General features: G+C 40.2%; 3 protein-coding genes and 1 long non-coding RNA gene across 4 annotated transcripts; 2 read left to right on the forward strand and 2 right to left on the reverse strand.

Moving 5' to 3' along the window:
• Window positions 1-746: 746 nt before the first annotated feature.
• Window positions 747-12,155, forward strand: LOC129759746 (catenin delta-2). Its single transcript, XM_055757266.1, has 3 exons — window positions 747-3,805; window positions 7,968-8,768; window positions 8,833-12,155. The coding sequence occupies exons 1-3, from the start codon at window positions 1,909-1,911 to the stop codon at window positions 8,838-8,840; spliced, it is 2,706 nt and encodes a 901-aa protein (XP_055613241.1). The 5' UTR covers window positions 747-1,908; the 3' UTR covers window positions 8,841-12,155.
• Window positions 12,156-16,204: 4,049 nt separating this feature from the next.
• LOC129759748 (testis-expressed protein 10 homolog) lies at window positions 16,205-18,507 on the forward strand. The gene is made up of 3 exons (XM_055757268.1): window positions 16,205-16,459; window positions 16,526-17,136; window positions 17,207-18,507. The coding sequence occupies exons 1-3, from the start codon at window positions 16,268-16,270 to the stop codon at window positions 18,456-18,458; spliced, it is 2,055 nt and encodes a 684-aa protein (XP_055613243.1). The 5' UTR covers window positions 16,205-16,267; the 3' UTR covers window positions 18,459-18,507.
• Window positions 18,508-19,606: 1,099 nt separating this feature from the next.
• Window positions 19,607-20,895, reverse strand: LOC129759747 (signal peptidase complex subunit 3). Its single transcript, XM_055757267.1, has 3 exons — window positions 20,520-20,895; window positions 20,146-20,412; window positions 19,607-20,082 (listed from the first exon to the last, which is right to left on the reverse strand). The coding sequence occupies exons 1-3, from the start codon at window positions 20,660-20,662 to the stop codon at window positions 19,953-19,955; spliced, it is 540 nt and encodes a 179-aa protein (XP_055613242.1). The 5' UTR covers window positions 20,663-20,895; the 3' UTR covers window positions 19,607-19,952.
• Window positions 20,896-21,664: 769 nt separating this feature from the next.
• LOC129759749 (uncharacterized) lies at window positions 21,665-23,890 on the reverse strand. The gene is made up of 5 exons (XR_008740225.1): window positions 23,862-23,890; window positions 23,590-23,803; window positions 23,030-23,528; window positions 22,233-22,969; window positions 21,665-21,925 (listed from the first exon to the last, which is right to left on the reverse strand). It is a non-coding gene; the product is annotated as an uncharacterized LOC129759749 (long non-coding RNA).

Here is a 23,890-nt window from a genome sequence, read left to right on the forward strand (position 1 = left end):
CTCTAATCGAAACAAAAAAAAACATTTTAAGCAAATGGGGTCAAATTTGTCATAGGAATACTTATGGAAATAAGAATTTAACACTTCTCCTTTCCTTTCAGTAGTAGGGAGCTAGAAAAAGGAGAGGGGTGTACCCATACTTTTTTTTTAATAGCTCGTGAAATGATCGAGTAAATTTTGCATAGAAGGGATTGTGGTACGAGAAATGTTTTCTTGATTATCATACATTGGGACTACAATAATTTTATTTGCAATGACTTGGACAGTGATCAAGCAAATGGAATCAAATTTGGCTTGAGAGAGGAACTTTATACAAGTAACATTTATTTTGGCAGTATTTAGGAACTTATGAATAAATAAATACAGAGTCTTAATTTTAGATATAAAATAATGATTGAAAAACAAATTTTAGGACAGGTTTTGAAAAAAGAAAAGAATACGTATAAAAACAAGAATTAGTCTCTTTTGTTAATTTTTTTTTTTGGGATTTTAAACCAATTGGTTTATTCATCCCCAGTTTTTGTTTTTTTGTTAAATAATTTCCATCAATTTAAGAAGGTGTAGCCAATCAAAGCGGGTCAGCTAGTGATTTATAAAAAAAAGAGTAGCAAAATGATCTACTGAAACTGGAACCGACATCCAGCATTCGGCAGGAAAATTGTATTTCCCAGCAGACTCCCAAAAAGTCTTAACCTTTCGAAATGTCTAACGATTATTTTTTCTTCTCTCTCTCTTTTTTTTTGTTTCCAGAAGTATTGCCGCAACTGCCAAACTCCCCGGCAAGACCATTAGACGGCAAAAGTGTCTTTGAAAAATTGATATCGGGAGGCTTCCACCAGCAGCCAAAACACCAGTGAGCGTGAGGACAGCAGCTCACCGGGAAGCCGCAGAACGAGTTTGCAGTCAACAGCAGCCGCAGCATCCTCACCCGGACTAAAACCAACGGTACCAGCAAAGGGATTGGCCAGCATGGATAAAGCGGGATAGGCCCAGTGCAAAGCGAAGAAAAAAAGTACAGGAGCTAAAAGAAGAATCGAGCAGATAGTACGTGAGCTCTCATACAAGGATCGATCCATTCCTTCACGTCGTGTCACGTTTTCCTGCTGTGAGCGCAGTTGTGTACGTGTGTGTGGCTGTGCCTGTGTGTAAAAATTTTGGGCATCCCTTGCCACTAGTGTTCGGTGGAAGGACGTCTCGAAGGGAGGGAACGCGAGTGCTCGGGAAGAGTCATGCTCTCCACTTAATCTATATGCGGTTTTGGCCTGCTTTCAGTTCCGAGAGGAGGAAAGAAGAGAAGAATAGTTGACTGGTTGTGGGGATCCAGCAGCCTCGCCCTGACAGAGGAAGGTCCCGGTGCATTTCTTCGTCCTCACCACGAAAAGTGAGAACGAACACACGACTATCGCCCGATAAGTTAATTATAGTGGTCGTTTGTCTAGCGCCATAGGAAAAATAGCAACTGCCGTTATCATCATCTACCCGACTAAATTGTCAATTGAGACAAAGTGCTGAACGGTAATCGGCCTGGGGGTCGTGTCGGGATGTGTGAGAGTTTTATTGACGGGGCGGCCCGAATTTTCGGTTAGTATGTAGCCGTTTCTGTCTGTCTGTCTGTCCATCACCAACTATAATAATACTAATAAAGTGTGAAACATTCTGGGAAGTGTTTTGTGTTTTCCGTTTTTACCTTTTACGACCGTCGTAAAAAAACAACAAATGCTTAGCTGTTGGACATTACTGTGTAATGATTATGTGCATTGTTATCTGTGGTTTAGAAGCAGGATGTTCTGATAGATCGAAACACTTATTTAGAGTGCAATAAAAAAGAAAACAAGTAGTTTTTACATTATCCCTAATTGTATGATACGTAATTATCGAAAAAAAAATCCCGAAAATTAACCATCATCAATGCATAGTGAGGATGATCTAATTGCCCGTACACATAAGCAGCAAACGACTCAGCAGATTACAACCGTAACCAAGGTCGTACGTGAGGTGAAACAGTTAGGACCGGATGGGCAGCCCTTTGACTATGTAGCAATGCCTCTAGAAATGGGACCCGATGGCCAGCCGCTCGACTACGTGTCGATGCCGATGGGAATCTACACGACTCGGTCGCAGTACATGAACTACAAACACCTCGATCAGCAGGAACAGATGGCGGCCGCAGCGGCGGCTGCCTCACAATCACATTTGCCTCCAGGGGCGAAAGGAATGGGTGGACCCGGTCAGGGTCATTATCAGGACTATGAACACTACTCACAGTATACGGACTCCGGTTACGATCCGACCGGAGTGCACCATCCACCTCATCCACAGTCTTACCTCGGAGAATATCAGATCAATGACCGCTCGACACCTCACAACTCTAGCGAAAATAGTGAAACTTCTATACCCCTACCGATGAACGTGCCTCAGATGGGTAATCCGTCGGCAAACATGTTACCACCGGGCTATCTACAGGGGCAATACGACGAAATGGGGGAATACGTTATAGCCCCATCCCCCGGAGGACCCGTTGACCGACTCTACCCGGAGAATCCTTCCGCAATGGTCTACGGGTACGTGTCAACGCCCCCCTATGGAACGATAAGCTCACACGGAGCGATGGATCCCTCGGGAGCCGGTGAACCCACATACGCCACAAAACAGCTTGCCTACGAAGCCGCGGCCAGTGCTAGTCAGAGAGGTATTCCTCCGGAAGGTGCCTGTTACTACGACGGTGAAGACGACCTGTCGCAACACATGTCCAACCTGCAAATCCACAACCACGTCTTTCTGCAGCATCACATAATAACCTCGCCGGGCGGCAACAATCGGCCCTCCGGCAATGGTCCGGAAGGACCCGACATGGAGGATCAGCGCCAGATGAAATGGCGGGACCCCAACCTAACAGAAGTAATAGGTTTCCTAAGTCACCCGAACAACGCCATCAAAGCCAATGCTGCCGCTTATCTACAACATCTTTGCTACATGGACGACCCCAACAAGCAACGGACACGAACGCTTGGCGGAATCCCTCCGTTAGTCAAACTCCTCGGTCACGAAAACACCGATGTCTATCGAAATGCTTGCGGCGCCCTGCGGAACCTATCCTACGGCCGTCAAAACGACGAAAACAAACGTGCAATCAACAGTGCTGGCGGAATACAGGCACTGATCCACCTTCTCCGACGAACGTCCGAATCGGACATCAAAGAACTTGTGACCGGCATCATCTGGAACATGTCCTCCTGCGAAGATCTGAAACGGTTCATCATCGATGATGCCATCATCGTCATAGTGTCGTACATCATCATTCCACACTCCGGCTGGGATCCCACCAATCCCGGTGAAACGTGCTGGAGCACAGTGTTCCGAAACGCATCCGGTATTCTTCGCAATGTCAGCTCGGCCGGCGAATACGCTCGGAAAAAGCTGCGCGAATGCGAAGGACTCGTAGACTCACTATTGTACGTGATTCGGATAGCCATCGAAAAATCCAACATCGGTAACAAAATAGTGGAAAACTGTGTGTGTATTCTGAGGAACCTCTCGTACCGCTGCCAGGAGGTCGAGGACCCTAACTACGATAAGAACCCGATTCCGCACCACAGTAGTGCGGATGGGGCGGCCCACGGCAGTGCCATCGTGAGTGCAGCCTCGTCCAAGGGTGAAAATCTGGGATGCTTCGGGGCGAGCAAAAAGAAGAAGGAGCAACAGGCCGCCGCTGCGGCAGCACAGCAGGCCGCGGATCCGAAGGATCACTCCAGCGCGAATGGTGATCCGGCGAGGATGGCCTACAAAAATACCGCACATTATAAGGGTGAGTTATAGCATCTACCTGTTTTGGTAAGCAAACTCTCAGTATATGCAAAAATTTGAAAACCTCTAATCCATAGTGTGCTATAGTAGACTTTCCGGGCATATCATCTCCTTTTTCTGCTTCCACGTTCTATCTTCTCATACTACATCCTACGAAGAATCATGTATCTCCACGACAAAAGTTCTATTGCAGAGAGTTCCATGGCGTTTGATATTATTTATTTTCGTAATATTCCGTCTCACGGTATAACTTGATGAACATAATTCCTAAAATGCACTCGGTCCATGGCAACCGTTCTCCAATTTCTCGGACATCCCACATTCACCAGATCACGCTCCGCTTGGTCTAACCATCCTGCTCTTTACGCCCTACTCGTCTTTTTCCTACCGGATTCGTAGTGAACACCTGTTTTGCAGGACAGTCGTTCTGCGTTCTCGTGCAACATGTCCTGAACAGCGTATCCGACCAGCTTCCATCGCCTTCTGGATACTGGGTTCACTGTAGAGTAGCGCGAGCTCGTGGTTCATCCTTCGCCTCCACATTCCGTTCTGCTGCACGCCGTTAAAGATGGTTCTTAACACTCGTCGCTCGAAATTCCGAGTGTACGGAGGTCCTCCTCGAGCAATATCCATGTGTCGTACCCGAAGAGAACAACCGGTCTAATGAGCATCTTGTACAGGCTACACTACGTGCGAGGTCTAAGTCTTCTCGACCGCAGTTGCTTGTAGAGTACATAGTAGACACGACTTCCGCTGATTATTAGCCGTCGGATCTCACGGCTGGTGTCATTGTTTGCGGTCACCAGTGAGCCGAGAGATAGACAATGTCTTCGACTATCTACAGCTGGTCGCCGTCGCTCGTGACCTTGTTATTACTGGACAAGCGTCCTCGGTCTGTCTCGAATACTCAGGCCAGGATATACTTCGTCTTGGACGTATTAATCATCAACCCAATCCTTCCTGCTTCGTAGATCTACTCCACCGCCACAGATGATCTGCCAACTATTTCAAAGCAGATAAGGTGACTGGATCCGCATTTCGCCCACCGTTCGGCTAATAACATCCTCTAGCGCCAAGCTGAACATCATGCAGGATAGACCATCGCCTTGTCGAAGCCCCCTGCGTAATTCGCTTTATAGCATCTAAGAAATCGTAATTAGATGAATACATTGATGGTCTTCCTGTTTTGGTAAGAATGTTTATTTTCTTGGAGTAAAATCTCACCTAAAATCAGACCTCTTATCCAGGGTTTCCAAGTTAACATAGACCTGGATAGTGTTCTGTAGTATATCTTCCAGTTATATGTGATATTGGCCATAGTGTTAAGTAAATAAGATCTTTCCAAAAAATATTAGGTTCATTGAGATCGTAAATGTGGGTGTTTTTTTAACCTTGATCCTTCAGGGTTTCCCTTAACTGGAAAGCAAAGATCTCCAAGTATCAAGATAGTCGGGCTGTTGTTTTTTCGAACAAATCATTGGCGTCACCTACACAATGTTTATGGTGCTGAAAGCTTTGCAGCTTTCCACACAAGTATTGCAACTTTGCATTCAAGCTTTGAGTGGAAGCACATCATCACACAATTACTTTGAAAATCAAGAGTAACTTCACTCACACAATGTTTATGTTTATATTGTTTACAACAATGCAATTTGCACTGGTGCATGTGTGTGCGTGAAAACAAGTTCAAACTCGAGCTTGAATCTAAACCCGTCAACCCTCATTTGGCGCTAGTGTTTTGTCGCCAGAATTCCGTGGAAGCCGATATCGCCTGCTGGAAAGTAACCTCCTCAGCACTAACTTCGTCGTATCTAAGTCTCAGATCCTAAGGCGCATACCAGTATGCACATATATTCCTGCTTTTCGTATTTTTGAAGAAAAAACGAAACAGAATTATTAAATTTCATAACGAGAAATTATTCTCTCAAAGGGGAATGGTGTAGTATTCCCAAGTCCACTCAATCAAAACAAAAACGTACACCGTAAACTAAAATGAACGGCTTCTTTCAAGGAGTGTTGATGTGACCTAGACAACTCCGCTACATCAAACTCTCTCCGTGAGGACAGCTAAGATTAAATACGAAAGTTATCGAAATTTTAGACCTGGTGTTGAAAACAGTCATTTTGAATTTATAATAATGCCGTTTGGTATGGAAAATTTACCCTGCAACATTTCAGCGAGGTGTGGAAATAACTAGCAAAGTATGTATAATGCATGTTGTAAAGACCAGAAGGTTTCAACAACAAATATCGATCATAATTGCCTTGCTTTTACTAAGGCTGCTTGAATATCTTCGCAGACTGATAAACTGTAATCAGACTTTGAGATTTCATATCTAGCACAATCCTCTAGTCTTCATAGCAGATACCATCGTCTTGAGTCGAACCTTCTTTAAGTATCCCAATTCACCTGGAGATGGCTTATTTCTTAGAAGCAAGATTAGGCATTATAACTTAAAAGGAGCACACCAATTTCTTCATCAAGCTCCGTGAGACTTGTACCTAGTTCCACAGTTACTTAACTGGACGTAAATTTACAGTTCGCACTGAAGACACTCTCTCCAGCCAGTTCTCTGCCTCCGCCGGTGTGCCTCAAGGTAGTCACCTAGGACCGATTATCTTCTTAATCTATTTTAACGATGTGCTCTCACTCCTCGACAGCCCGAAACTTTGTTATGCTAATGATCTTAAACTGTTCTACACCATAAACGGTCAAAACGACATTGATTTCCTGCAACAGCAGTTCAATCTATTCGCACAGTGGTGCGACATCAACTGCCGCCTCTGAATGTGCAGTCATCAGTTGCTCACGAAGACGGCAGCCTTTTTGCGCGGAGTACTTCTTAGGAGATGAGTGCATTGCGCGGGCGAACCACATCAATGATCTAGTCGTAATACTTGACCGTAAGCTGGAATTCAAAACACATACGAACTTCGTCGTCGATAAAGCTTCTAGAAGCCTCGGATTTTTATTTCAAATGGCCAAGGACTTCAAGGACGTGTACTGCCTGAAGAGCCTGTATTGCCGCATAGTTCGATCCATCTCCGAATACCCATTAGCTGCCTGGTGTCCCTACTATCAAGCGGCGCTTTTTGCGTTATGCCCTCAGGCACCCAAACTGGCAAGACCCGTTTCAGCTGCCAAGCTACGAACATCGATGTCATCTCATAGACCTGGATACTGTTCAAGCCCGAATCTACTGACCGATCTACTGGCCGATCTACTGACATCGCGAATCGATTGTCCTTCGCTACTGAAAGCTATTTCTCTTAGTGTGAGACCCAATGGACTGAGAAATCAGGACCTTCAACTGTATGTTCCCATTCGGTTGCATAACTACGGAGTGCTAATAGTGCTTTCATCGGTGTTATGAAAACGTTCAACCGCTTTTCCGAACTATTCGACTTTGACGGATGTTTTTCGAAGAAAAGTTATAAGTATATCGAGAAATCGTTAGTTGAAGTCTTCATTTGGACCTATACTTAGTCTAGATGATTGAATAAACAAATAACGATTCTAGTTGATGGAACTCCACGATGGTCTCTCCAGGGTTGCTGTCCTCTATTCCCCTATGTTTTGACAAGGCGTATTTGTATGTAGCATCGGTAACATTCGAGTCTCTCGTAACTCGTGGGCCTCTGACTATCCCTGAACTTCAAGGTAGCCCTATTTATTCAAGGCACTAGCGCATTGTCCCTCAAAATCTGCCTTCATTTTGTAGATTTTGGTCTTTTGCTTCGAGACTACCTTCAATTCGTAAACGATAGCATCTGCGAAGGTCCTTTGGTCACTATGTTAGTCTCGTCGGAACTTCAAGAAGATGTTTTAGTTTATTGGTGTTAAGAAACTATTCTGATTTCATCAGGTTTTACCCAAGATGGTTGGTCACAATAGAAGTTCTCGGGAACGTTTTGAAGGCTTACCAAGATTTCAACCGAGGAAAAATACCGAGGAAATATACTGAATGGATCACTAAGGTAGCAGAAAAAAAAACTATCCAAACTTAAATTTTACGGGAAAGGCTTCTCCCGTTGTTTTCTAGATCTGTATTTCACAAACTCCTCATCACTGAAAGTTCGACAAAAAAATCATCTTGGATCACCTCTTTTGGATCTTCTTTCATCGGTGCCCAAAACTAATGACACTTTTTCCTTCTTCTCAGGAGCGGAACAACTATGGCAGCCCGACGTTGTACATTCCTATCTTGCCTTACTGCAGAGCTGCTCAAATCCGGAAACGCTGGAGGCCGCGGCCGGGGCTCTGCAAAACCTGGCCGCTTGCTACTGGCAGCCGAGTATAGAGATCCGGGCCACGGTGCGGAAGGAGAAGGGCCTACCCATTCTGGTCGAACTGCTCCGGATGGAGGTGGACCGGGTGGTGTGTGCAGTGGCCACCGCCCTCCGGAACCTAGCGATTGACCAAAGAAACAAGGAACTGATCGGGAAGTACGCGATGCGGGACCTGGTTCAGAAGCTGCCCTCCGGTAATCCGCAGTGCGATCAGGGCACCTCGGACGATACGATTGCGGCTGTGTTGGCCACGCTCAACGAAGTGATCAAGAAGAATGCCGACTTTGCTCGGTCCCTGTTGGAAGCCGGTGGAGTCGAGCGGTTAATGAACATGACCCGACAGCGGCTAAAGTACACACCGAGGGTGTTGAAGTTCGCCGGGCAGCTGCTGTTTACCATGTGGCAGCACCAGGAATTGAGGGACATGTTCAAGAAGCACGGCTGGAAGGAACAGGACTTTGTCACGAAAACCATTGCCTCGAGGAATGTGAACAGCAGCAATGGGGGCAGCTACAGTGACAACTCACCCAACTCACCGAACAACACACTGAACCGTCCGATGGCGTCCCAGAGTGGAACCAGATACGAGGATCGCACCATCAAGCGATCACAGACTTCGAACAACGGTGGCCAAGCCATGTCCCTGCCGCCGAGTGATGGTGCCGTCAAAATGGGTAAGAAAAGAGTTAATAAAATTCTTTGGAGATATTCACTAACGTTCTATTAATTCAATTTCAGGCAGATGAATCTACGAAGCACAATTGGAGCTTTCAGGGTCACCCCTCTAGAGGCAGCTAGCTTTGAACGTCTAGGAACCACATTTGATGAAACACTAAAACAGGTAACTAACAAGTCCACTTGGTGGCATTCGGGTGAAAATCACCCCAGACGCAAACAGAATTTGCGATACAGTGCTCTAATGATGCAAGAGAGAAGATAAAAAGTAGAAATCAGTAGACTAGTAGTCAGGAACAAATCACTGAAACTAACCTCAAGTATGAAGAACAACAAACCCACGCAAATCGACACACCAATGTAACGTAGACGAAGGTGGCCAGCTGGCGACGGACAACCAAAAAACATTGGAATAAAGGATACAACAGTCCTAGAATGTGTAGGGTAGCCAACCATATACACAGTAAAAGGGACAAATTTCTAAGGGTACACAAACAAAAAACTGGTAGCAGAAAGGTAGAAGACAGTTTATATTATTGATATCTTATCACACACAATGGCTAAACAAAAAAAAACAAATCATCCTTATTCGATGGAAAAGTTCATTCTTTGTAAGAGTCATCATTCTTCAGGAAGAAACATCATAATAGTACTACCCTTAAAAAAAAACTCCCTGCTCAATATCTATGAATACAACAAAAAACGCACTTGATGTTTTCTATGATTTTTAAAATAAATTTTCAAGTGATTTTGTTTCTTTTTTTTTTAATCTGGATCTTCGATTGAAAATTTTTAGTATCAAATCTAGTTCTGATTTTTCATATGTCTTTTATCCAAAAACTTGCTTTGTGAAAGTTTATGCCTTTGCTTAAAAACAAATGCTATGTAAACGAGTTTATTTTAATGATGCATTTCGTTCCAATTTTTCAAGTAATTTTCTTAACTGTAAATGACCCATTATCGAATTTTTACTATGATAAAGCTCAGAAACCGTTTAGATAACCAAACCGATTGCCCTTCGTTTTGATTGAGACTGATTTTATTGGCACATTTCACAACTAACCCCAAATCCTAAGAGCTGAATTATATCTTATATCTCGATGTAGCGACCCCACACACAAACAAATACACACAAAAAAAAACGAAAATCTAGTCGCGTACATACGGACAAATTAACGAGCAAATCCCCAAGGTGATGCGAGCGAATTTTATTGAAGCGAAACAACCAACAACATCTAAGTGTGTTTTATTAGCTCATGTTTTAGCCCAAAATAAAGGGGCTGCCTCAGTAAATTAATCCTCAATACTCAATAATATGGATCAAGAAGAGATAAATCAAGTAAAACAGAACGAATAAAAACCATCAGTAAATGCACCAACAAAACATATTCGCACCTTTTTAAACAAGCGCAGTCACACACAAACGCAAACAAGCTATGGGCGCTGATGTGTTCGATTTATGGGCATCTAACTTTTCGGCTATTGAATTGACTGAATTAGCGAAAATCGGATGAAAACGTGTAAAAAAAACTTCCGAACCACATACGTTATCACTTTAAGAAAACCATTAAAAGGTTGTTCTTACCAAAATGGAACATAAAGGAATTAGAGCGTTCTCTTCTGTTTTCCTCTTCGAGGAAAACTTGGACAGCAAATGTTCTTGTTTTTTCCCATACGTATCTGTTCTGTGAAGTGGAAGTAATTATGGATAAAATTCCATTCCATTAGTTTTAGGCGAACTTTTAATGCAGCCTCTTTTTCATTTACATAACGAAAGTATGAATGGTTAAGGTGTAAAAAGCCCCAAAGAAAAAGAAAAATCTACAATTTTTTATCCCTCGCTCATAACAAATTTGAAAACATAAAAAAAGATAGTAAATTGGGAAAAAGGAAACACACAGACTCAGAGAAACAAGGAATTTCAATGAACCGCAATGGCCACGTTATACAAAGTGAAGTTGTTTTGAGAAGTAAGAATAAAAAAACACATAAAAAAGTCATTCAGTAGGAAAACAACCATACAACCAGTAGATTAGATCAAATTAAAGTAATTCAATACAGCTAAATAATAATAGCAAACAAACAAAAAGGAAAAAAAAACACACCCACACATTCGTCGACTAAGAAAATTATTATCTACTCGTAGGCAAATGGAAACAAATAAACCGACACACATACACCCCACAGAACTAAAGTAAAAAAAAAAACAAGTGGACAAGTAATAATTTTATGGTCAATTTTATCATATTAATGAAACACGAAGCATGTTAAGCCCAAGTATAGGAAAAAAGAAACCGAAACGACTATACATTAGAATATCACATGTACTATCACATCCACATCAAAATGCAGCAGCAAACCCGAACATTTTCGCACTCGGAAAATAATTAAGTCATCGAGTACGTAGACAAACAAAAATGAAAAAATAAAAACAATTAAAGGTAAGCTCACCTTTTCGCATCATCGTATCCTGTAATATTTAACATACAATTGGTTAGCAGGCATCGTAGAGGAACACAAAGAAAGAAACACACACAAACAGAGAACTGTATGAACTGTAGGAGCCTGTATTTTGGGTTTTATGAATTGAACTTTTTTGGTGCAAAACTTTTGTACGGAAACTGTTTAGAAAAGGAGGTTTGACAGAATCGAAAAGACAGTAACCGGTCGATGGTTTTTTGATAACTAATTTTGCACTGACGAAACCTTAAGTCAGTGATGCTTTCTCTATTTTAAAGTTAAGCTTGAATTGAAAGGCGTAATTGTGGCATTTAAATTTGATGAGCTTCCTTCATTTTTGAAAACAAAATTTTTTAAGGCTACGATCGTTATTCTGACAGATGTTCAACAAGAGGACAAAAATAGTAAAATCATTTTAAATGGACGAAAATCTGGTTTCAAGGACGAGTATTGAATCGACAAACATCTATGACTCTTTTTTTAAGTGGCAGCTCATTCTGGGGGTGATTATCAAAAATATGCTACAGCTTGGTGCACTTAAATAACTTATGATTGGCACGTTCCAATCGACAGAAGAAAAAAAACGTTCGAGAACATGTTTAATTTCCAAACAGAAAAGACAATTTCTCTCTCTCATACCGATCGATTGTTATTGGATATAAGTAAAATTGGTTAAAAAGAAAAAAGCTAACTAAAAAGACAAAAGTGTAACGATTGGCTCGCAGCTTTTACACTTTACGAGGTGGTTGCATACGCATTAACAAAATGAACGCATTTGACCGCAGTGATACAGCCGACTATTTCCATTTATTTTAACTCCATTAGTCACCATTGATTGTATTGGGTATGGAATGGAGAAAGAGATCAGAAATGTGGTCGACTCAGTAAAAATTAAACTATATAGGAAGTAACTAAACGAAAAAAAACAGTCAAACACTCATTCAATTCTTAAACTTATTCGGAACTAAATTATTGTGGACGAGCTGAAAGTGTTTGATGTAAGAATCGAGAGGAAGGTAGATGAAAGACGTGAAGTGCAGTGCGGGAGTTGATAAACTATGAGTTTTTCTCCTACAGAGGGAGTGCGGGTATGTCCAGACATAAGAAGAAAATGGGAGAATGTTTCAACAACACAAGGATTATAAAGTAAAACACAATTACTTAATCTCTATAGAACGAAATAAATAGCGGGATTAAGCACAGGTGGCGCAACATATATACATCAATTGAAAATTGCAAGTAAATGTTTGTATTCCACTGTGAAATGGTAAAAACAAAACAATGTAAAGAAAGGTAAAGAAGCAAGATAGTGCATGCAAAGTTAATTCAAAATATAAAAAAAACAGGTCACACAGAAGTATAGTTGAAATTGGATTCCATTTATATATACTTATAATTAAAATTACGTTATAATTAGAGATTGAGAAGGCGACAGGCTGGAGAAGAAACAAAAACAAAACTGACAAGAAAACATACAACAACATGATCATATTATATATTAACGCTATTAGAATGCCTTTATTTAGTTTTATATACTTGCATATTATTTTATTTGTATTATTATTTTTCCTTTTTCTTATAAACTTTATACTCTTATTCATTAGTAAAAAAAATAAGGAAAGCAGCAAAAATATTTTAAAAATGATAAGCATACATAATTTTTGAAATGCAATAAAAGTAAATAAATTATTGATATTCAAACCCTGGTGTCCTCTTGTCAATCAATCCGAAACATTCTTGGATTTTGGGTTTAGTATTTAAAAAGCGTTTAAGTATTTATTTTTAACTAGAACAATTATGCCGAACCACTCCTTTGACCTTCAACCCTAGCTGTCTTTACCTTGTCCTGGTCCTGGATTAACTAGTAAAAAAAAAATCGGTATGAGATCTTTAAAACTTAATACTCTTAGAATTAACACTAAAAAGCCGAATGTTCAAAAAGAACGGGGAAGCTTCCTAAGTCCTTCTGAGAATGCCTTTTTGGTGGATTCAAAGTTCTTGGATTCTGCTTTAAATTTAAAGATTTTTTAATTCCAGTAGCACAAAGTTCAGGAAAGTTAAGACTTGCACAAAATCCTTTTAAAACAACTTGTTGCTAGACTAATTAAAAATTTTACGAGATATGATCGCATAATGCAACGAAAACATGGTAAAATACAAAAGTAACGCAGCGAATTTTAAATTTTTGGGGCACGAGAACAAACATTTGGACTACCGTAAATATATTGGTGACTTGTTTAGGACCTGAAGAAAACATTTGACACGATAGAACTGCCTGGTTAAATTAGAAAAATAGGAATGGTATGGAATACGAGATCAATTCCTTCAGCTTATTTCTTTATATCGCGCAAAAAATTTGTCCTTCATTACAACGGCAGTACCATAGGGAAGCAATTTGGGCCCGCTGATACTTTCGGATTTAATGATTGGAAGATAATTACAATGGGGAACAGGAAGAATTGGGCGTCCTTGATCAATTTTTGACTGATTTGATTTCAAATGAATTTGTTACCTTATTCAGTGTTCACTCATTCAGATGCTGTATAGCTGCTATTCTTGATCAAGAGATGAAATGCTTAAACAAATTCAAATTTGACAGCTTTTGTCAAATTTGCTAGATAAAAATAAATCCTAACATCACCAAAGGACGTTTCTGAGCTTTTGAGATTTTAATTTAAAGGGTGATACGGTCAAAATTTGGTCCATATCAACTTGACGTATTTCTTTCAATTTTCCATTTAAAAAACCTGAACACCCCTCATTTTGAAGGTGTGTGTTGGTGTGTGTGTATAATGTTGCTCCTATTTTGATTTTGGAATTCACTCTTCAGTTCAGTTCAGAAGAGCAACGTATCAAAATTTTGCTAGCGCATCGCGAAAATACTAGCTACACGCACGCAAAGCTGGCAAATCGCTAAAAGTTGCCAAATCAACCGTTACAAATGTAATTAAAGTGTTTGGGGAACGTTTGTTCACAGCCAGGAAGTCTGGATCGGGGGAAAATCGAAAACCGGTAGCCGCTGAGACGACAAAGAGAGTTGCCGGTAGTTTCAAGCGAAACCCTAAACTCTCTCTCCGAGATGCCGCAAATAAGCTGGGTGTATTGTCTACAACCGTGCATCGAGCCAAAAAACGAGCCGGACTATCCAAGAAGGTAGTGACTCTAAATCGCGATGATAAACAAAATACGACGGCAAAAGCGCGATCCCGGAGGCTGTACACGACGATGTTGACGAAGTTTGACTGCGTGGTAATGGACGACGAAACCTACGTCAAAGCCGACTACAAGCAGCTTCCGGGACAGGAGTTTTATACGGCAAAAGGAAGGGGAAAGGTAGCAGATATTTTCAAGCACATGAAACTGTCAAAGTTCGCGAAGAAATATCTGGTTTTGCAAGCCATCTGTACCTGTGGATTGAAAAGCAGCATTTTCATAGCTTCCGGGACTGGCAACCAAGAAATTTACGTGAAAGAGAGTTTGAATAAACGTCTGCTGCCTTTACTGAAGAAACACGGTTGTTCCGTACTGTTTTGGCCGGAATTGGCATCTTGCCATTACGGTAAAAAAGCCATGGATCGGTACGCCGCCAACAACGTGCAGGTGGATCCCAAGGACAAGAAGCCTCCCAACACGCCAGAGCTCCGCCCAATTGAGAAATACTGGGCTATTGCCAAGCGGAACCTAAAGAAGACCAAAAAAACTGCTAAGGACGAGCAGCAGTTCAAGGCAAACTGGCTTTCTGCGGCGAAGAAAGTGGACGAGGTGGCTGTACAAAATCTGATGGCAGGGGTTAAGCCAAACGCCCGGCAATTCGGATTTGGAAAAGCGGAAGCCTAACTGAATTTTTTTCCTGAATTTTGATACTAATTAAACTTGAAAAAGAAATTTAATTTGATTTTTTAAATAAACGATTTCACCGATTATGCACGCGTTTCCCTTGACCAAATTTTGACCGTATCACCCTTTATTTCACAATTTTGTTGAATACTGCGAAACGTTTTGACTTATGTTAAAAAAATAAGTAAGATTTATTTTACTTAAAAATTCTTTCAAATTTCCTCTAATTTCTCATATTTTATCAAACGTTGAAAAATTAAACCTCTGTAACTTTTTTCACGGAAGTACAATTTACATGTGGGTTTTTAGCAAGCTGATCACCGACTTAAAACTTTTAATTTGAACTTCTTAGTAATATACTATTTAAAAAAACTGTAAGTAGGCAAAATAGTGTAACAAAAAATTCAAATCGATTTTAACCTCAACCAGAGTTAACCGTTTGAAAAAAAGTACAATTTCATATTTTTATGCAGCAGCCCCAAATAAGTGAAAATCAGCTTTAAATCTTTTGGCACTTCTTAAAATCTTGATTTTGTTTCCTTGCGTTATACCTATTTTAATGATTTTTGGAAGACTAAGAGTTTTTACTTTCTTGTTCATCTCCAGGTGTAAATCAAGCTCCAGGGCCATCGCGAAAATTTTGCATTCTCTATCTCAGAAACGACTGGATCAAATTCTACAAAATTAGTATCTTTGAGTTATCGAAAGTGTTGCACATAATTATGTAGGATAAAGTTTCTTCATAAAATGTATCACATTTGTGTTAAGTATACTTCTCAGTGAAGCGCACTCGACGAGTCAAGCGAAAAAACTAGATATTTCGTATTTGGTTCGCAAAATGTTAAATAAACAAAATTATTGGCATTTTTTCTTATTTGGGGAATTAAAAAATCCTGTCAACTTCCCTTTTAAAAATTTAGAAATATTTTTTTACAGTATTGGAAGATACAAAAATCGTTTTTACAGTATTTGAAAAAAAAAAAAAACGATGATGGACGCCGAGATTTGAACCAGTACGGTATCACGTTTTGAAAGATCTGTTCAATGCGCCAATCGAATTGGGTAATCGCAACTCAGTGCTGCCTAGAATAATTTCACCGTGCAACGCACGTGCTTTTGTTTACGTTAACAAATTTCGGCCTGTCTCCGGCGTTTGTTGCGTTTTAGTGGAAATTTTCATCAGTTGCAATTTACCGGAAAAATGGGTGGAAATTCACGAAAATTCAAACGTGCCGAAAAGAGTAAGATAAAGCTTAAGGGTGCCAAACTACCGAAAGGGACAAATGTCACCAAAACCAACTTCAAGGTGCGAAAAATCGTTCTACCGGACCAGATCAAGCAACGTAACCTGGGGGATGCAGCCGTCCTTTCCAGTCGCAGTTTGACCGTTAAGGTGAGTGTAAAGTTGAGATTCGGAACAATTTGAATGTGATAATTACGATCACCTTTTTTTTTAAAGGATTGTTTGGCCAAGTTGAAACAATCGAACCAAGCATCCAAACTGGATGGCTTACGCGGTTTGCGAGAAATTTTGGCGAAACTTCCGTCCGAAGTAACGGAAAACCATCTGAGCACCGCCGTCAAATCGATCGCAAGCTTGACGATCGACGAAGAACGGGAAGTTCGACGGGACAGCTACAAAACGCTGGGGCTGTTGTTTGCAGCAGCCCAGCAAGAGAATGTGCTTCCCTTTTTCGACATCTTGCTATCATTCTTGCGATGCGCGATGACCCACATCCAACCAAGGGTTCAGGAGGATGCGTTACTGCTGCTGGACACTTACCTTCAGTATCTACCGCGGTTAGTTCTGTTGAACAGGGACAAAATTTTTCCTCAATTCCTGGATATGATATCCAAGCTGAGAAGCGAATCGAAACCGGAACGTACCTTGACTGTAACGCTGAACAAACAGACCACCAGCACCCGGTGGCGAACTCGGGTGTTGATGAGGTTGATTGGGATGTTGAGGATTCTGATCAATCACAAAAAGTCTGGGGGAGAGTCCGGGGCTAAGGATCTGCAGAAGACAGATCAGACGGAAGCAATGGAAACTGACGACACTAGTAATCCGTAAGTTTTATTTATTTTTCCGTAAGTTTAAATTATTTCAAAGTTATCGATAGAACGACTTTTTTTTTAGATTCACAACAGCTGCTTTCCAGGACTCGTTCGAAACGCTAAAAGTGAACAACATGTTCGACTACAAAGCCGATGTGCACTATCCGTTGATAAGGCACAAACTTCACCAAACCTGTCCTCTAGGATCACTTTTTCGAAAGTCCCTCGGTGAGGGGAAACTCACTCTAGCCGACCAAGTCGACGAAGGTGGCAAGCTGAAAACCTACGTGCAAATGTTGATGCCGCTGCTGTTCGAGTCTTGGTTGGAGGTGCGGCCAAATTCGAGCGAATCCAGCGAACACGTGTTGACGCACGAAGCGGCCATCACCCTAGGAATGCTGCTGGACATAAGTATCTTGCTGTGGGAGCTGGTTGTTTGCTACGATAAGGAAACGAACGGTCCTCACTTGACCCAGTGGTTTCGGTCGCAGTACGGCGCCGATTTTGGTAGCCACATTTTGAAAGGTTTTCCCTACTATCAAAGTCCTGGAGCTAAAAATCGTTCCAAAACCACTGGTCTTCCTGATGAAGTAAAGGAGCGAAACGTCGATGAAAAATGCTATCAACAAAATTTTAACATTTGCTATTTGTACTGTTGCCTGAATGAAAACTTTCGATCGGATCAGACGAATAAACATTACGATAAAGTAACTAGCTACGTGGAACGTTGCGTTAGCAATTGGAAGTTTCGGTCACCGGAAATTGCTGCTCAGCTACTCAAAGTGCTTCGGTTTATGCTGCTGGAAACGGAAAGCTCAGCTTTGTCTTTAGGAATCAACCAGAACACTAGAGCACTGCTCAAAACTCTCCTAGAAGTTTACATCCAATCCAAACTGCCACAGGACACTCGCAACCGAATCCTCATTCTATTTTGCGATATAATTGTCCTCAACGATCGCCTATGGCGGGAATATGGTCAGGAAATTTTCACTCTCTGGTTGCGAATGCTGCCGAATTTGTTGAGGAAGCCGGTGGTAGATTTCGCTGTCCTAAAAGCGCTGCTATGCTTAGCCAAACAACGTAACGGTATATTTCTGCAAAGTTTGGAGGAAAATGTGGACGGTATAGTGGACAATTTGAAGAAGATTCAGGTGGTCAACGAGCAGTACCGGAACGAGGGGTTGATACTGTTGATCAATTTACTGTTTTGGATCGGGCGAAAGGAGGTGCTAGAGCAGTTGCTGCAGAAAGATCGGGTCCAGCAGATGGGCTTGGAGGATGGTGTCCGGGATTATTTCCGAAAAACGTTGAAAATTCGCCTCTTGAGTTTGTAGTGATGTGCAAAATATGATCGATACTTCGTGATAAGATCTTCTTGATATGAATACAATTCAATATTCTTTTGATTATGAACAACATTCTTTCATTTTCTTGGTATCCAATTGTCTGTAGAATCGTAAACAAAGTGTAGTAAAAAGAGTTAACTTATCAGGCAAACTTGAAAAGCAATATTGTCTCAAATCCTCCGTTCGACTCGGTGTTCACTTCTAGTTTAACAAGAAAAGTCGCTGAGAGAAGTTTTCAAAAAAAACTTAACACGTTAAGGACCGCAAAGAAATCTAAGACCCAAAACACCAAAATTTGGCATTCTCTATCTACAAATTGTGTTTTTATTGAAAGTGTTGTATTCAATTTTCTATAATGAAGTTTCTTTATGAAATGTATCACATGTTATGCTTCTCAGTGAAGTGAAATGCACACGCGTCAAGCGAAAAAAACGAGATATCTCGTATTTGGTCCGTGGTGTGTCAGGTCAAATAATTGTCGAAGAAAATGCTTAATTTCAATTAGGTTTGTGTAGTCTTATATAATTTTTTGTAAGTTTGGACGTTGTACGTCCCTTGACAAAAATTACAGAATACTAAAGGCAAAAATGACAAAAACGTTGCTTATTGAAACTTTTATATCGAGTGAATTTTTCTGCTTTTAGAAATATTTTTCGCGTAAGGTTTTATTACGTTGTATGAAACAAAATGTAAACTAACAGTTTTATTACAAAAAAAACAAAAACTGATTTAAATTAGTCGCAATTTTTTTCCATTTAGAATATTTATAGTCTGAACAACATATTCTATAATATGTGAAATACAAATTTTACAAACAACTTTTGCAGCAGTTTTCTGTGAATTCTTAAGATGTTCCATATGACGTAATGATAGTGCGTATAAATTCAGGCGTTTTGAACAGTTCGGATGGATCTTCAAGACCGAGATTCAATGTTTTTAGGGTAATTTAGTTGCTTAGGATTAGGATTAAAAGATTCACAAAGGCATACGGTCAGACAAGCGACCAACTGAACAAAACAAACTAATATAAAATTATTATCATGTTTTTAAAAGCAGTCATTGGTTATAGCATAGAGGGACGATTTTGTGTGACCACAATTTACCATAGTGAAAAATCCTTTTGAAAAGTCCTGTGATTTCAAATTTTATTTTATTTCGAACATGTTCTCCTTTCAACTAAACATACATAATTGAAGAACTGAGGAAGAATTGCACCTAGTTCTAGGGAACACTTCAACCAGATGTTCCTGCAGTTTGGTTTTTTTTTATTGATGATTGATGATGTTGAGACAGGCAGCTCCAATTTGCAAACAAAAATTAAAATAATTAGAAAGGAATGAATGTAAATGCTGCATCGTCAGCTGCAGTTCGACGAAAAACGAACCCTTTGGTGGCTTATTTAAGTATCGATTCGTTTTCTTTGAGCTCTTTTATAATCACCGATAAGCTCTTGTAGGTGTTCTTGTGTTATTTTTTATTTCTTTAGACCGGCGACGGCATGTAGGTTTCCGGGAACTTGAACGAATGATGTCCGTGAGCAAATACATTCGGAAGCAGTCCTGCATTGGGAACGATGTTCCAGGAAAGCGTCAGCGTCACGTTCTGGTGGCCCCTGAAAAACAAAGTCAAATTTTTAGATCGAAAACCAAAAATCTTTTAAAATTTTGAAACTCACTTCAAACCGTTGCCATCGTCCCAGAAGTAGTACTTGGTGTTCATGTTCTTAAAGTCCAGCAGGGCGTTTTCGCCTCGCAGGATGATTTTGTCCCACAGGACCACCTGATTGAGCTCATTCTGTTCCGTCTGGTATTCGGCCGTCAGATACAGGAACAGCTGCTTCACATTCCAGTTGAACAACCCATTCAGATCGGTATTGAGATCGAACGTCAGGAAGCCCAGATCATTCTTTTCCCGGGAAGCGCTGAAATCCGGAACGTTTTTGCTGCAAGATTTAATCGAAAATTTAATCACTCCCAAAACGAAAACGCTTACGTGGTCTAAATTTTCCAAAATCTATCGTGTTATTGAGACTTTATTTTCCAAACTTACACTAGCACTTTGACGGTGTTAATCCGAGCCGGAGTTCGATAATCGTTGAAGAAAGTTGACGCAAAGCAGCAGAACGTCAGGAAAGCCAGTACGCTCAGGGAATAGGCCAGGATGGCGTTCCCCCGTGTAAGAACCGTGTGCATTTTTCGGCTGTTGTTATACTCTTAAACGAAAGGTCGCTTACTTGATGTACAACTTGAATACTTTGAAACAAATGCTTATAATACTAGTCAATCGTTTACTTTCTTATTCCTTTTTTTAAAATTGAAATACTAGCTTAAAACAAGAAATTTTTGAAGAAAAATGCCGCTTTTATTGCTTGCACAAATCGAATCGGGACACGAAGCAACGAAACGTCACTGCGGGCGAGCGCTCGAGAAAAAAACATCAAACGTCAGCGATAGCTGTCAACCGAAGGTAAACAAAAAAACAAAGGCGTCGTAGAAATGGGGTGCGGCGTATTTTCATGTAGCTGCACGATCAAGAAATTGACTCAAAACTCAGTTTGAGGATAGCAAAACACCAAGTCCATTTTGTGAACAAAATTTAGCGCATCTTTTGGTTTGTTGACGGAAATCTCTCCAGGAATGCACAACAAGTTGAAAAATCTCATAAAGTTCGAAAACAAAATTTGTTTATTGGAATGTTTACACGGTAAACAAAGTTACTCTGTTCTGTATAAAAATCCATACAGATTCGAGAAAAGTGTCTCCACTTAGTTTTAAGTTTGGGCGCTTTACGCAGAGCGTGAGCAAAAAGCTTTTATACATTCGAAAGCTTTCAGCCAGTTAGTCAATTCTATGTCTGTTCAATCAACTCTAGTCGAAACGGGTCGAAACAAGTAGAAATGGATTGACAGTTGATCACCTGTCTCTTTCCAATTGACTTCGACCGATTTCTACCAAGTCGAAACTAATCCTGCTGCCGAGCTGGATTGGTTTCGACTAGTTTCAACTTGCTCCATTGAACAATGACCTGACTTGTTTCGACCAAAACATTGTCTCGTTGAACATCTATCAGTTGACAGAAACCAGTTGAAACTGATTTTTACTAACGATTGAACGAAGCTTCTGTATATTTTGACATGGGGATGCCCATGCATTTTGGAAATTTCGCTGCAAAAGTAGAGTTGGGAGGAATTTCTTGAAAAAAAAAAAATCTTATCAACATTTAACTTTTTATTCATATCGTTCAAGGTAATAATTGGAACGATTTAATCACAAATCAATAACTTTGACGGGCGATATTAAAAGGCTTCCTTCTCTTTGGTTGTCAGTTGCAGTTCCTCGGGGGCGATCGTTGCCGAAGATTATCATCTTTCATATGGCTCAGCCGGCTCGGTTCTGTTCTGGAGCTCATCAGTCTCCAGCTTCCGGTACGGATTTGCTTCCGTTCGATGCAGCCACCTGTGTATGATAGTTAAAAAAGAAGTATGTAGTATACATGGAAAAAGGATTGAAATTGTAATATTTTTCATTACAAAATAATCAGTTATGTAATCAAATTTAAAATTGCTAAATGATGTTAAAGTCAAATCTAATATAGTTTAACTCGAAATGAAATTAAACACTAGTCTCAAAACTTTAACTTAAACCATAGAGGGTGCTGAACTGAAAACCAAAAATTTAGATTTTCAACCAAATAGGAAACATCATGCACAGAGCAGGATTAGAATGAATTAATTCATGTGAAAATATATCAAATAAAACAAACCTGTTTTATCATGCCAGTTGATATTTTTCTTGTTTTGACCCTCCAGAAAACTATCTGCCAGATGATGGTTTCCGTCGCTGTAAGGGATTTTCTGCGGGATCCGTTTCCAACCCGCATAGAACAGTATTATACAATAACGATTTCCATTATCTTCCTCCTAAGACACACGAAAGATTAGCTTTATAGTTTTGGATTATTGATGTACGATTAAGGTAGTCTTTTTTCCATGGAATGGAATCGTTTGGACGCACTTTACGATACAGCGAACGGGTCGTTAAGTAGAGTAACCATTCATTTTTTTTGCTTTTTTCTACTCGTTCTAAAACGGTTTGATCATTCGTGTTATCTTTATCTATTGATCCTCTCATAAAAAGGTAACGATAGAGCATATCGTCACCCAATAATGAAAAGATTCAAACCCAATTTGGGGATTTGTTAATTTTATAAATTGCAATTGGATTTCCGCAAAAAATAAAAAAAAAGTTTAATGTACTCTTATTCATTTTATTTCACATACCTATAGTTTATTATTCCTCTAAAATGATTAATTAAAAAAAACAAACCTTCCGCGGATGTTTGCAGGAACAGCTTCCGGATGTTCCATCGCTGCAGCACTTACGAACTGCAGCCTGCTGCTGCATCACTGCCAAACCGGTCGGCGGGTAGTGATGCTTTTCCTTGCATTGGTTCTGCCTCCGGAAGAAAAAGTTTCTTCGGATTTTTCCTCCAGCTTGTGCCTGAGAATAAAAAAACAATTTCAGTTTTCCACAATGAATACAAAAACGTATTTTACTTACCCTCATATATCCTTCTTCGAAGCCTTCGTCTTCCGGTTCCAGTTTCGTAACTGGACGAGTCATAATAAAATTTGCCCGACCTGATCCGGGAGAAACTTTTTTTTACACAGTTTGACAACGCGTGTTGATGTGACAGCGAAGAAGTGTGTGCGTGTTGCTAAAATACTCAATTAATTCTGAAGACCATTAATTGTATCTTTCTTAAATAGTTCTCTATCATTTGATTGCGTTGCAAAATTAATCATTTTGTTCCTAAGAATATTCATCGTATCTTTCGGGAATAATATTTTATCCGTTCAAGCAAAGGCACATTTAGCCAAGATGCAATATCGAACGTTACTATTAATGTTATCAGAATAGAATGATACGGAAGATTCAGCGTACAGTATTGGCTCATGCGGGAAGTGCTTTAGTGGTCGTTGCTCCGATTAAATGATAAGCACATCTCTTTTGGTTCCCTTCTTCCTATTCGGAGACTTTCTGCGCTCATTGTGAGGTACTTAAATAAACAAATTTAGGTTAACCATTATAATTTCCCTATTGAAAATTTAGTTACTTACAATTTTTGAAAGAAAAAATGAACGTACGGCTGCGGTCCGCAATAATTAAAAAAAACCTCAGACCTCCCGATGCACTCTATCAACTTTCCCCAGCCATCGCGCCATGAGCCATCGCGCAACTGTCCATTTTCCAAGCTTTGATTGAACACACTCGATGGCCTCTTCCGGGTGCGGTAAAGGTCGATTATGGGAAACAACTGTGTGGACAATATTCCTAAAATAACATAGTAAGGTAAAAAAAAGTAAAATGGTTAAATTATGAGAATACATACCTTTTGTAAACTATTCATGATGATTTCGA

The sequence above is a fragment of the Uranotaenia lowii genome, unplaced genomic scaffold, assembly GCF_029784155.1.
Source record: "Uranotaenia lowii strain MFRU-FL unplaced genomic scaffold, ASM2978415v1 HiC_scaffold_261, whole genome shotgun sequence".
Classification (NCBI taxonomy): Eukaryota; Metazoa; Arthropoda; class Insecta; order Diptera; family Culicidae; genus Uranotaenia; species Uranotaenia lowii.